Source organism: Eptatretus burgeri, chromosome 13 (genome assembly GCF_056783735.1).
Source record: "Eptatretus burgeri isolate ZD-2024b chromosome 13, Ebu_testis_v1, whole genome shotgun sequence".
In the NCBI taxonomy this organism is placed as follows: domain Eukaryota; kingdom Metazoa; phylum Chordata; class Myxini; order Myxiniformes; family Myxinidae; genus Eptatretus; species Eptatretus burgeri.
The window spans coordinates 22,164,807-22,179,200 of NC_140973.1; the positions used below are offsets into that span (position 1 = coordinate 22,164,807).

At 46.3% G+C, this 14,394-nt stretch overlaps 2 protein-coding genes across 2 annotated transcripts in view; one reads left to right on the plus strand and one right to left on the minus strand.

Annotated features, from left to right (window-relative positions):
* The window catches only part of LOC147014051 (uncharacterized), a 31,232-nt gene extending 26,669 nt beyond the window's left edge, over window positions 1-4,563 (minus strand). Inside the window, 4 exon segments of the mRNA XM_085850587.1 lie at window positions 71-2,314; window positions 2,317-3,729; window positions 3,732-3,869; window positions 4,484-4,563. Coding sequence (XP_085706713.1) covers window positions 71-2,314; window positions 2,317-3,729; window positions 3,732-3,849 — 3,775 coding nt within the window. The 5' untranslated portion in view covers window positions 3,850-3,869; window positions 4,484-4,563.
* A 4,163-nt stretch (window positions 4,564-8,726) lies between these two features.
* Window positions 8,727-11,347, plus strand: LOC147014052 (uncharacterized). Its single transcript, XM_085851653.1, has 5 exons — window positions 8,727-9,162; window positions 9,295-9,381; window positions 9,467-10,677; window positions 10,804-10,917; window positions 10,994-11,347. The coding sequence occupies exons 1-5, from the start codon at window positions 8,727-8,729 to the stop codon at window positions 11,318-11,320; spliced, it is 2,175 nt and encodes a 724-aa protein (XP_085707779.1). The 3' UTR covers window positions 11,321-11,347.
* Window positions 11,348-14,394: the final 3,047 nt, after the last annotated feature.

Genomic DNA, 14,394 nt, shown 5'->3' on the forward strand with positions numbered 1-14,394 from the left:
GCATGGTGTCCATGCTGGACTGCGTGAGATGCATGCAGCAACATCCGACTGTCAGCTTCTTCATGGTTACATGGGGCAAGTGAGGTCAGATCTGCCAGTAGTGGCTTGCTGAGCACTGCCTCTCCATCAGTAATGACGAGTTGCTTGTCCTCCTGGTCAAACCATTCCATGAGAGCTGCTGAGAGGAACCTGAACAGCTCGGTCTTGTTGCTGTCCACTCGTAGGAAGTTCTGCCAGTTTCCTGGTATGGCTGCGGCAGCCACCACACGTCTCCGCACACCTTGTTCCCGCTTTGCACGTGTACTACCTTTCAGTGAATCAGCAAGGTAAGTATCCCAGACCAGATCCAGGTGTGACACTGTTTGCAGCTTCGTGAACATATATGGGATGAAGATCTGTTGTGCATACTCTTCAAAGGTCTTTGATGCAGCTGGCTTCAGCATCTGGATGATGGCTGCTCCATCAAGCACAATACAGGTCATGACAGGAGTCTCTATCTTTGCGTCGGAGACTTCTTCCAAGCATGTGAGGAGATCACTCTTGGTACCAGTGCAGAGGCTTCCACCATCGGACAATGCAGGAGGACATGCCTGATTCTCGTGACAAAAGAACTCCTCAAGGTTTCCATCCCTCGTCTGGCAGCCAATGTACAGGCGTGCGAAGAGTTCACGGTCATTCTTGATTGAGGCGAGCTCTTGCTGATCTATGCTCTGGCTTCTTGGAGTGGAAGTGCTGAACACCTTCAGCTTGTTACGAGGAATGGGTGCGTCCACTGCCTTTGTTCTGTCCAACAGACACTCTCTGGTGAAAGCCTCCAACTGCTCTTGGCCAATCCTCTTGGCATTCATCACGGTCTCCACAGCAGCAGGATCTGCGATCTCCTTTGTGTCCAGTTTGACTACATCTTGACTCTCCTCCTCGAATGGGTTGCCCATCTCCTCTATGACACCGACGAGAGAGCAAACATCTTTCACAAATGAGGCCTGTACACTTGGCGTCTGATCATGATGACGTGTGTCTGCTGTTTGCCGTCTCCAGTGTTGGTTCCCATCCTGGAATTCTTCGATCACCCTGGCAACTTCTGGTCCCACAACCATCCAGCAGCGTAGGGCACTAGGGTTGTCAGTGAGCCCAACTGCTCCACCGTCTCCTTTGATGCAGGCATTATTCTGCTCATGTGCCTGGTCAATCGGGATTGAAGAGAACACCCTCTGTGTTTTCTGAACGGTGAAGTGGCTTTCCCTGAATTTCCTGGCGACATCTGGGTGTTTGATGGTGAGTTTGGCCATGTCCTTCAGGTGCACTGGTATCCACCTAGCATAGTGGGTGTGATCCAGTGCATGGAACCAGGGGACCAGCTCTGTCAGAGCATCGAGGTACATCATTAAGGATCCCTGCCTGAGAGAACGCACATACACTAGAACCAACAGTTCTAGTTCCAGCACGGTTGCCCAGTAGTGAAACTGGGGGATGTCTTCTCCTCTCTGGCAACACCAGTCTTCAAACTCCCGAAGGTCCTCTGCATCCCTGGTTTCTCCCAGACAGTAGTGGTTGTAGGCACGGTGTTGCAGGATGTATAGTGCTGCTGCAGTCACTTGATGTGCTCTTCTTGTGCGCAAGACATGGGATGCTCGCAGGAATGAGTCTGCTGTCCCTGCTGTCGCAATCTCGGCTTGCACAAGTGCTTGCACCCAACCACTCCCTTTCAGCCAGTCCCCCAGTGTCCTCAGTGCTGCCATCTCTATGTGGAGGCCACCAAACATCACCACTATCTGGTCTTCACCATAGCTCTCCGGCCACTTCCACTGTATCTGCTTGGCCAAAGCAAACAGTAGCTGATCAACGGTGACCACTGGTGTCTGTCCAGGATTCAGGTGTTCCACAGCATTCTTCACGACGTCCATTGAGTGCCGGATCATGGCCACTGTGTGGGCACTCTCCAGAAAGAGTGGAAGCAGCGACGTGGGGCAGATGACTCGAGCATCTGGTGGCTGTCGGCTGGCATGAAATGCAGCCGAAGATGTGTTGTCATTGTCCACTGTACCAGTGTTGTCTTCCAGGACTCGCTTTGCATTGCCTAGCCATTGGTATTCTTCATCAGTCTGCTGTTTGAAGTTTCCTCTGGTCAATGACGCCACTTTAGCAGCTGGGACAGGCGACTTCTTGATGCTGCTAGTGACAGGGGGTACATCAGTGTAGTAGTGCGGCAAGGGGGCGACTGTCTTGGACCGTGCATCCCCAGATCCTCCAACAATGACGATACTCCGATCCACTCCTTCACCAGTGTAAGAAGGATGTTGTATGAGGGAGATAGCGTACCATAGAAGGAGTCCTTTGATGTTGTTGCACTGGGGTTGTGATCTATGTTGTCTACAGCGGCAGTTGTAAACACTTTGCCACGCATCTTCAGAGGGCAGACCACTCGTTCTCTGTGAAACTGTTGGCAGACACTGTTGCCCATCTGTGCTGAGAGCTGGAGCACTCTATCATAGGAGATGCTCAGGCCAAGGTGTGACAGTCTGTCGACCAATTCCTTCTTGCGTGTATGGGCATGCAGCATCATCCCTATGTATATTGGAAGTGGGGTCTCCTGTGCAACACTGTGCCTGACACTGGTGGATGATGTGGTGCCACGTGTTCGCTTGTGTTGGATGCTGTTGAACTTCAGTGTCTGAGCTGTGGCAATTGCTGCAGGGTTAGTGTCTGCCATCTGTTCCTTGATGATGGGTCCCTCTAGGATCATACTGACTAGGGCAAGCAGCAACGGTGGCACAGATTCTTCTTGACATACTTCAGGGGATCCTGTGAAGGGCTTGGCTTCTCCAAACATGTGACGGCGAACAATCTGTGCAGCATGGGCAAGATGGACTGCATCACTATCACTGTCCAGCTCGCAGGCTTTGGCAAGAGCAGCACCGACATCTTCTTCAAATGCCATCAGGATGTCTCTCCCCTTGGTGTGTGCCCGCATGTCAGGAAACTGAGCCAACAGTCTCTGTTTCAGTCGTGTGGAGTGGACTCTCGTGTCGAGCTGGACTCCTCGCTGTTCTATTCTGGACTGATAGAGCTGGACAAGGTCAGCCAATCTGAATACTGGTGCCGTCTCCTCATCTTGTCTGGTTTCTTCAATGTAGAGGACGAGTTCAGTGAAGACAACTGCCGACATTGCTCGCTCTTGTTTTGTGTCCTGTGATCCTGTTGACTGGGCCTTTCGTGTGCGATTGTAAAGTCCTATCAAGCACCATGGGTGATACTGGGCGTCCAACGCGATCATGTCCCCATCACTAAGACGGCCCAGCAGTTCTGTATCACCAAGAAGGGTTGCACAGGCATGCACCCGTTTGTCCATTTGGAATGTTGCAGCTTTCCAAAGACTGTCAGCCCCAGCAGGTTGTTCACAGAAGAAACAATTTTCTGGGACCTTCTTCTCTGTACTTAATGAGCGTGAATGTAACCTGGTGCGTTTGCATGCAGCTTGTTCCTCATCGCTCTCACATTCTTTCTTGAGTGCTCTCTTTTGTGCTCTCTGCAGTTTGGTGTTGTTGTACTGGAGCCTGCATGTCTGATGATATTTTGCACCGTGTGCAACCATCGCAGCTTCAATGCCATGACCATCATCGAGTCTTTCCAGGTGAAATGATCCTGGAAGCTCTCCAAGTTCACTGAATTTGACCAAGTTCTCTGCGAGTGAACTGTACCCACTCCCAATGTCTTTTCTCTTTGATTGTTCAGTGTCTCCGTCTTGTCCTCTTGACATATAAGGCATAACTTCCAGTCAGTTGTGGTGAGGTGCTGTGATGTTGATGGTGAAGTTCGCTCAACATCAGCTAGTCTGAAGCTCTTGGACATGGTGGAACTGTCTTCTGAATCTGCAACGATACAATGATATAATGTTAACATTTTGTTATATATATATAATAGAGGGCTTTCCTCTGCCATACTAATGAAGAGGAGGATAATTCCTCTATATCGTAGAGCATTTAGCTTGGCACACTTAGGGAATTAGTTTTGTGAGATTATGCCGGAATTAAATTTTCACCCATACCGGAGGCAAGAAGAGAAATATAATCACATGAGATTCTTTAGTTAAAAAATATTCCCAAATTTATTGAATATTTACAAAACATTTGAATTCATAAATTCTTACAATATATACACAGCCAAGATTTAAATATAAATCAGTCTAAACTCTTATTAGGTTGGACAGTACATTTTCCAGACATACCCCGTTCTTTTAATTGCAGCCTTCGTGTTAAATTCAGAACATGTCAAAACTGTCAGTGTGGAATACACACTTCACTCAAAATACTACTTTATATAAAACATTTCGAATTTAAAGCCTTATAGTAAGAATTTCAGATAAACCCCAAAAAAGTAAGACCAGGTTGGCTATTAGACAACCTGCCTCTGTCGTGCCCACCAGACAAGTGGTTTTAGCCAGCACACATGTGTATCAGGTAAGCTTGTGCTGAGTACATCATACCTGAACAACTCAGTGAGGCAGAACACAGCAGTGCACACCAGGGTGACCCCTTCAGTGCATAAACCAATTAACCTGTCCACGGCAGGGCATATAGAAATGAAGTTATTTTCTGCATATAATAATAATATAAGTTCAGTTCTATATAACAATTTCTGTTATCACCACAACCACTACAACTACCACTACTACAAGCTTTGTCTGGAATTTTGTGGACTAACAGACAAACAGACATACAGACAAGCTGGGATCAAAACATTACCTCTTTCCACCATTGAGTGTAGAGGTAAACATCATGGAAATTATATCATGCCCTAGATTTAATTCATGCTTTCCCGTGTATTTGCTTCACTGGTTCACAAGGTCTTTTGCATACATGTAATTCAGACTCTTGTCTTCATTGCTGACCACACAATGTTGTCTAGCTGAGCCCAGATTGTATGTAATTAACTCATTTATGTGGAGTCACAAGGTGATTTAAACACAGCCACACACAAAGAACACAGTTGATGTGGGTCAACACACATGCACCCTCTCTACTCATTATTTGGGTCAGGGCTGTGATTAAAGACATGTAGTGGAGTCATGTTTGTAAACATTGTTAAAGACAAGCTACAGTGCATTGTTAAGGAAACAAGACAGATGGAAGCCTATACAAGAAATTTCTGTACTCTAGAAACACAAAAGATGGCTTAAAGGGTCTTGGAAAAGGGGATTATGCATGTTTGGTATTTATTGACAATATGAATCTAATGTTACATAAAATATGCATATGAAAAACACAAATGAATGGGTCACTTTGTTTCCTAATGGGATATGAATTTATATTTTAGACTGCCAGTATATATGAGCTTGTCTGAGTTGTTACTAGTGATTTAGTATAGTTTTTTTTAATTTATATTTACAGAACTAAGACATTCTTTTCAAAGTATTGTGTTGAATCCAATATTTGCATAGATAATTTCCAAATAAAATTATATAACAGACTGTGATAGATAATATTAAGTTGAAAATGGTACCATTAGATTCCTTGCCTCCAAAAACATACATTTAGATACCAGAATCAAGTCAATAGCTGCATTACATCCAGAGATAATAGCAAATGTAGATTTCAAGTGGCGGCCATTTTGAAATCCAATATGGCGGACATAAAGAGAGAATTTCAAGTGGCCCAATATCTGAAAATGTTCGCAACATATTAATGTACATTTGTGCCAAATTTGGTGTTTGTATCACAAAATGCACAATTCTTTTGAATATTTGGGCTAAGTCGCCCCACTATTTGGGGAGAGGGGGAGGGTGGAGAAATTATGGATGGTTGTGTCGATGAAAGATGAAACCTCATGTAGAATATTGTGTGGAGGAAGTAAAGAAAGAGCGAGGAAAGCTAAAAGTAGATAAAGCTCCGGTGCTAGATAATATGCACCTGAGAGTTAAGCTTGGAGGTAAGATAGATTTCAGAGGGGGTAGTGAGCAGATTCAGGAAAGTGTACATACTTTCAGAGATTGGGCAAAAAAATGGCAGATGCATTTTAACATAAAGAAATGTAAGGTGCTGAGGATCGGTAAGAATAATGAATGTAGGACTTGTATGAAACAATGGGGCAGTCGTGGAATGTGTTACACAGAAGGATCTGGGGGTGGTAATAGATAAGGGGAGTAAGCAGACAGCACAGTGCCAGGTAGCAATAAGTAAAGCAAACAGGGTTTTTGGTTGTATTCAGAGGGGGATCAATAATTATAAATCAAAAGAGGTGGTGTTAACACTATGCAGGAATTTAGTGAGGGCCACATCTAGAATATTGTGTTCAGTTTTGATCACCACCTCTGGGGAAGGACATAGCTGCTATAGAGAAAGTTCAGCCCAGGACTACTACATTGATTCCAGACCTAGCTCGACTTCGCTCTGAGGAGCGGCTGGAGACGGGACTTCATACATTATAAAGGAAGCAATTACGAGGGGATATCATGGAGATGTTTACGATATAAATGAAGAGTACAGACAAAATAAGTGGAGATGGGTTCAGCTAAATTGACAGTGGCAGGACCAGGGGTTGGTGCATGTAGGTATTATATTCCAATTACAATGTGCATGAAATAATATCAGCAAAACAGATGATACTGCAGGTTGACGTGGATGCATCCAATATGCTGTTGCATCACCATTACTTTATACTAAACGTGCAGGGGTGAGTAAATATATAATGGACAGCAGGGGTACCCGGCGTTGCCAGTTGTCATTTTTGTTCCAATCCTGTTGGCATTTTTCCGGTTGACAAAAGCTCTTTTACTCCTCTTGACATTTTAAATAAATCAATATTTTGTGGGGGGCTAAAACACTTCCCTACACCCACTAAGGAATGGGGTCGGGGATCATTTAAGATCACCTTTCACATACAGGTAGTGGACAAAATAATGGAAACATCAATGTGTCACTTAATAGTGTGCTGGGTCACCACATGAGGCCAGTGTGGCCTGTGTGCATTATGGCACAGAGTCCACCAGTGTCTGGAATTCTGCAGGAGGGATGCGGCACCATTCTTCCACGAGAAAATCAATCAACTCACACCTGTTTGATGGAGGTGGACAGCACTGTCTCAGGTGTCATTCCAGAATATCCCATAAATGCTCAAATGGGTTCAGATCTGGTGGCTGAGAAGGTCATGACATATGGATAATATTGTTGTGGAAATGGGCCCTTAGTGGGTTATTAAATATAGGATTAGCCCAGATCCCCCCTTAAATGCATGTTTAGCCAGGTTGTTTGGTAATCGGACGTTACATGTGTGTCGGGAAGTGTAGCAGGCAACCCAGTATTCATACAGTGGTGGTGTACCGAGAGGCGCCTACTTTTTTCCTTCCCCCTTTCTAACGAGCCCCCACCCAGCGCCCTGACAGTCAGTCAACAAGACGTGCTGGCAACCCATTGGCGGAGAGCTGCTGCAATCAGGAATGATAGACCAATCACAGGTCCCTGGAGGCGGTCCGAGAAGGCCCGCCCCAAAAGGCAAGAGGAACTGCTTTAGTGAGTCTGTGATCTGCGTTATGAGGAGTGGCTTGGCCGGCTATTCCTCCTCGGCGATGGATCCAGCCTGCAGATGATCCACAGGTTCATCCTGAGTCCAACCACAGAGCCTCTGACTGTCCTTACTCCCGGCACGGCTCGACAACGTCTTTTCATCCCGTTGATCCGCCTGCAGAGCCCAACACCTAGATTTGGCCTGGTCTGGTGTACAGGCCAGGCCTGGATTGGCATACTGGAACTTGTGAGAAACCAGCTTGAACACACTGGATCTTTCGCTCTTGTGCCGTCGACCTTACAGGGGCTGGACGTGCCGAAGCTGGTGCATGAGCGGTGCCGACAAAAGGACGTCGTCGTCGCCATCTTGCCACACGGCGTGCACAAGCGGTGCCGATAGGAGTACGAGCGCCATCTTTCCACGCTGCGTGCTCGAGCTGGGTGCTCGAATCCGACAACATCGGCTTGTCACGAGCCGCATTCGTGCCTCACAAACTTTTCCTCTCGTCCATGAGGCACCACCAAGTACTCCGTGTCTTGTATGCATGTTGTCCAGGCCTAAGGCTTATTTTGCTCGGGCTCCCTTCGAAACCCGTATCCATAGCTCCCTAGTTAAGAGCAGGTTATAGATGAATGATAACGTTATCGTGAATGCTTTGCTTGTGTCATGTTCCCCGATGTGTCCCCAATAAATCTGGCTGAGTTGTATGAAATTTGCCGCCTTTAATTTATTCATGCCGCGCTGAGGAACAATCGCTCGATTTGTATATAAAACCAAACGGGTAACGGACTGGCAGACTTCGCTCGGTCTCTGATCAAACCTAGTCTGTAGCCGGGGTCTATATCCCCAACTGGTAAGGCACAGGGGTACTTTGGTATCGCGATCTGAGGCGCATGACCCGAGACCTGTGCCGAACTAGCCGGCGTTATAACCCCTGAGACGGCGGTGCTGTTAAGCGCCGTCGAATCTTCAACATCTGGTGTCAGGAGTAGGGTGCGAATCCCTCCACCTCCGAAACCTCAACATCTGGTCGTCAGGCGTAGGATGTGAACTTCACCTCCATAAATTTGCAGGACACCGATTCAACAACATCTGGTGTCGTTCACACCCCGAGCATTGGTTACGAGAGGCGCGGAAAGAAAAAAAAACGTCACTCGCAAATTCCAAATTAGGTTTGATTTTATTTTGAGCGGATTGGGTGTAAAACTTCGAAATTATAAAGAAAAATGGAGTTGCAGAATGGCGGCGGGGCTCCACCTTGGCGCGACACGAAGCGGGAGAGGATTAGTATGAACAGCGTAACGGGCCGCACAGCACGAAGAAAACACTCTCACCCACCGGTTCAAACCACGTGGTCACAGCATGCGTCATGGCAAATGAAGCAGGACGACGACGCGTACATTAACGGGCTTCATGCACGATTGGCGGATACCTTGGAACAGGTGGAGTGTGATGAGAATTATATTGAGGAGTTACAAATTAAATTGGACGAGGCACTACGGCAGGCAGACGAGGTTCAGGAAAATTATGTGCACAGGGAATCACAACAATTGGCCAATGCACAGGAACAAATTTGGTGGCTGGAAAATGACTTAGCCCACACAGTCGAGGAACTTCATGGAGAAATGAGGAAAGTAGAGTGGAGTACCCATAGGTTGGAACATGAGAAGAGCGAACTGAACAAAGGAATAGAGGAAGAGCAAATTATTAACTCCCAGGATAGGAAGAACTTGGAAAAAGAATGGAAAATAAAGCTGGAAAAGGAAAAATGTGAACACTATTTGTAATTGAAACAACTGAAGGAAAAGGTAAGATCAGGCAATCGGATAAGAGAAAGCCGAGAACAGAAGATAAAAAGAGGAGAGAAATATCTGGAGCAAAGCAAGGACAAATTGTTGGAAAAGTCAAGACAGTTCGAGGAACTACATGGAGAAATGAGGAAAGTAGAGTGGAGTACCCCTACAAGAAAAGAGTGAACTGAACAAAAGAATAGAGGAAGAGCAAATTAGTAACTCCTGGGATAGGAAGAACTCGGAAAAAGAATGGAAAGTAAAGCTGGAAAAGGAAAAATGTGAACACGATCTGGAATTGAAACAACTGAGAGAAGAGGTAAGATCAGGCAATCAGATAAGAGAAAGCCTAGAACAGAAGATAAAAAGAGGAGAGAAATATCTGGAGCAAAGGAAGGAAGAATTGTTGGAAAAGTCAAGACAGTTCGAGGAACTACAGGGAGAAATGAGGAAAGTAGAGTGGAGTACCCATAAGTTGGAACAAGAGAAGAGCGAACTGAACAAAAGAATAGAGGAAGAGCAAATTAGTAACTTCCGGGATAGAGAGAACTTGGAAAAAGAATGGGAAATAAAGCTGGATAAGGAAAAATGTGAACACGATTTGGAATTGAAACAACTAAAGGAGAGAGCAAGGTTGGAGTACGCGGAGATAGTGAAAGAACAACGAATGAAGCAGGAAAGGCAAATCAATCAATTGAGAGAAACGAAGAGATTGGAGAATGAAGAACAAGAGAGACTGTGTGATAGGAAACAAAAAGAACATGAATTTGAAATTGACCAACTAAACAAGATTGCAAGGTTGGAGTACGCGGAGATGGAAAAACTCCAGAAAGATAACGAACAACTAAAAAGGCTCGGAGAGGAAGAACGACTCAAATGGAAAAGAAAATGGAGCCAGGAAGTAGGACAGCACAATAATGTGGGATGTGTGACATCACCACAGGGAGGAATGTTAGTGGTGCGGGACTTGATTGGCATCACTCGTCGGATGAAACAACAATTAGAGCAAACCCTGGTGATGGAGACATTGAGGGAGCATACAGGGTTGTTAACGAATGAAATACATTTTGAGCAGGTCCAGCATGTGGAGCTGACAGTTCCGGAGGAGTGTGGCGAACCGATGAGCAACCTGCTGGAGAGAGGCGACGTGACCGAGGTGACTCTGGAACAAAGCAGGTACGTGGGCACATGCATACATGGTGCGGACGATGAGCTTAAGGTAGGAATTGGATTTTATGTTAATGAGGAGACTCTGTCAGATGTGGTGCACGTATGCGTGACCTCTGAATGTGCGTGTGGAGTGCCTGTGAATGAATGCTGTGAGCCCACAGTCCAGACTACAGCACCGGTATGTGCTGCCGAGGCCGAAACGTGTGTGGGTACTCATGTGGTGGTCGAGAATGTAACCCTGGAATACGAGGCAGTTAGTCAGTACACAGGCAAGGTTGAATGTGTGGAATGTGAACACATAATCTTGGAATGTGTGGAGCCTGCTGTGTGTGGGAGTCCTAAGTGTGGAATGAGTGGTGACGTCAGAAATAGGTTAGAGGTGCAAGGGGAAATAGAAATGCCACCAGGACAGAACTTGAAACAGGGGACGGAAACCATAATGGACAGCTCCGCATGGGTTCTTACAGAGTTAGAGGTGCAGCATCCAGGAGCAGGCTTAAGAAATTGGATTTTAATTTCTCTCTGTCTCACAGGAACTTCGGGGTAGAGCGCAGATGAGTAGCAAGCGGCACTGGCATGTGTCACATACTCCCCGTACCCATTTTAGAACAGGAAGGGACCAGCAGCGACAACGTCATGTGTCACTTGGTCTTCAAACCTCTCTGAGGACGCGAGGGATTCGGCTAGCTGAGTGGGGTTTATCTGTCTTCAGGGAGTTAGAGAGAAGTGGGGGAGGCCACTCCCCCGATTGGGGTTTACCTGACTTCCGCGAACCCTGGAGAAGAGGAGGGGGTGGACCACAACCCCAATTGAGACGTGACCCCTTTGAGCCGTGGCGGAAAGGCAGCGGGGTCATGTAATGGGTAATGAGGGATTCCTTCCCTCACTCCCCTTCCAATGAGCCTAAGAAGCAGTCCATATTGGGATGTAAAAATTTTGATTGGAAATTATATCGAGAGTGATTGCAAATTGAGAGACTGACAGAAGGGATAAGAGTGGCACGAGTGGATTTGGGTGATTATTTTAAAAAAATATATAGTGGAGACATCACAGGCAGAGCGTCAAACACACCTGAAACAAGTGTATGACAAAGAGTGGCTTGTTTTAGGAAAGACTGAAATGCCTGGTGGGAACCATGCAGAGGTTCCATGGGGCTGGTGAAGAGATTTTGATGTTTTGTTTAAATTGTTGGAAATAAACGATGAGGGCAGCATGGAGGAGGCCAGCGGACGACGGACGTAGTCACAAATTGATTGGGGTTTGATAAAAAGTGTATCAGTTAAATTTGATGATCAAGTGGGATCCGAAGGACTGGTGTGTTTTTGTTTTAACATAAAAGTGAAAGGTGTTGGATGGTGTTGTGGACTAGGTGCGTGGCACTGTGGAATGAATGACTCAAGTGTTTGGGGTGAATGGCGTGATTGTGCAAATGAGGAGAGTGAGTGCGAACAACGTACCCTGTCGGTAAGAGTCTCCTAACCAAGTTAGTGTAGGTTAGGGGGACTTAGAGGATTTGACATGGATTCTGGCTGCTGTTCCATTGTGCAGGCAGACTGCTTGGGGTAGGTGCAGGCCAAGGTATGGTGGTACTGGCTGGGAGTGTGACATGGTATTGGAAGTTGGTGAGTCGGGAGAGAGGGCACCAGGGCTTTGGGGGCTCGTGGCAGGTGAAGGCTGCCAGAGATGCCAGGAGAGCACAGTAGGTTTTAGTGCTAGGAGAGCACAGTGGGGTTTAGTGCCAGGAGAGCACAATAGGTTTTAGTGATAGGAGAGCACAGTATGGGGGCGAGAGGGCCACCCCTTATTTAGGAGCGCCAGAAGCACGCTCAGGTGAATCTTGAGGTCACTGGGTGTCCCCCACCCCCGATTGGAAGCAGGCAAAGAGGCCTAGTAGTCGTCACACTCCCCAGCCAGCGAGTTATGCCTCGCACCACCAAATGAAAAAGACATAAGGGCCTTGCCCAGGTTTAAAATAATGGAACAGTGTGCCAGGTTGGGAAAAATTGGTCATTAAGGCCCTGTCACACCTTGACGTTTTAGCCAGCGTATGGCAAGGTATCAAAATGTATGTAAAAGGCTGGCGTACGCTGAACTATTGATGTTTTTTTTCCAGTTTTGGACGTATTCATAACGAGTTGGACGTATGCATAACGTATTAGTAACGTACACGGAACGTTTCGATAACATATAGATAACTTATATTAACGAATGCTGAGCGTGTTGTCGGCATTCACAACCTATGCCCAACGATAGTCTAACTTATGCACAGCGCGCGGCAGCGTATTACCAACAATCACGTGGCGTAGGCTATTAATAGGCTGTGGTTCGACGATTCAAATCATAACCGCACTATACATCGAAGTGTCAAGCCGCTGTCACACCTTGACGTTTTAGCCAGTGTATACCGACGTATGAAAAATTTGCCGAATACGCCGGCACACGTCGAATACGTTATGGGTAAGTTTTGTATACGTTAAGAGCACGCTGAAGCACGCTGGCATATGTCGTAGTACGCCGAGTACGTCGAAAAAATTTTCAGTATGTTGAAAATCTTTCGACGTATGCCAGCGTATGACACACGTTCCGCATACGCTGGCCATAAGTTGTAGGCACGTTACACGATCGTTGACACACGTCGACACACGTTACTTGTAAGTTACTCATAAGTTGAAACACGTCGAGGTAATGGTTAGCGTCAGTGTTCCAGCCTCCCTGTTTTTTTTTGTTTTTTTTTGTTTTTTCTTCGGTATGACAGTGATGTTGACACTTCGATTTCTAGTGTGGTTATGATTTAAATCGTTGAGCGGCAGCCTATTAATTATATTTATTATCACCGCACTAGAAATCGAAGTGTCAACATCACCGTCATACCGAAGAAAGAAAAAAAAAACCAGGGAGCCTGGAACACTGATGCTAACCATTACCTCGACGTGTTTCGACTTATGAGTAACTTACCAGTAACGTGTGTCAACGATCGCGAAGCGTGCCTACAACACGTTACTCATAAGTTAGAAATAAGTTTCGGGTATGCTAACCATTACCTCGACGTGTTTCGACTTATGAGTAACTTCCAAGTAACGTGTGTAGACGTGTGTCAACAATCGCATAACGTGCCTACAACTTATGCCAGTGTTATGCGGAACGTGTGAGTCATATGCTGGCATACGTCAAAAAATTTCAAGCATGGAAAATTTGTCTAACAGCTCGGCATACTACGACGTATGCCAGCGTACCACGACGTATGCCAGCGTACTACGACGTATGCCAGCGTGCTCTTAACGTACACAAAACTTACCCATACGTATTCGACGTGTGCTAGCGTTTTAGACAAATTTTTCATACGTCGGCATACGCTGGCGAAATTGTCAAGGTGTGACAAGGCCTTTAGGATCATTCTAGCCATAGCAGGGTTTGTTTCATTGTTTAGAGCTAAAAGTAAATGGTTAGGTTCGATGAACTCTCCTCCGCACCATTCATGCGTGACACCTGGTACGAGTAGTGTTGATGGGAAAATTTGTTAACAAGGCCAGGCTAGGTCACCCTCTGCAAGTGCCAGAGAGGCCACCAGTGTGTCATGAGCACACACCCACGAAGATAGCAGTTGATTAAGAAACACACCATCCTGTCTGCTAAGACAAAAAAAAATTATTAAGAAGACAATACCAAAACAAGTCAGGCAAGGAAGTTTAAGGGTACTCTCCATCTCACCTGGTCTGAGGTCATCACACCCACTTGCGCCCTCAAGGACGCCTCCAAACTGCATTTGCTTACCATCGATATTGCTGTGCCACCTGCTGTCCAATGCAGGGCTTGTTGCCTGCTGCTGCTCGTGAGTAGGCCATTGCGGCTGAGGAATCATTTTGTGGGCCATATGGGCCAAAGCATTTTTGTGGGCCATTGAGGCCAAAGTGCTTTTGTGGGCTGTTGTGGCCGA

Bases quoted from the DNA above. Each gene is read 5' to 3' on its own strand.
- LOC147014052 (XM_085851653.1), top strand. From the start codon at position 8,727: ATGGAGTTGCAGAATGGCGGCGGGGCTCCACCTTGGCGCGACACGAAG. The intron at 10,678-10,803 runs GTGGTGGTCGAG...GGGAGTCCTAAG, and splicing joins AAACGTGTGTGGGTACTCAT to TGTGGAATGAGTGGTGACGT. The intron at 10,918-10,993 runs GTTCTTACAGAG...TCTGTCTCACAG, and splicing joins TAATGGACAGCTCCGCATGG to GAACTTCGGGGTAGAGCGCA.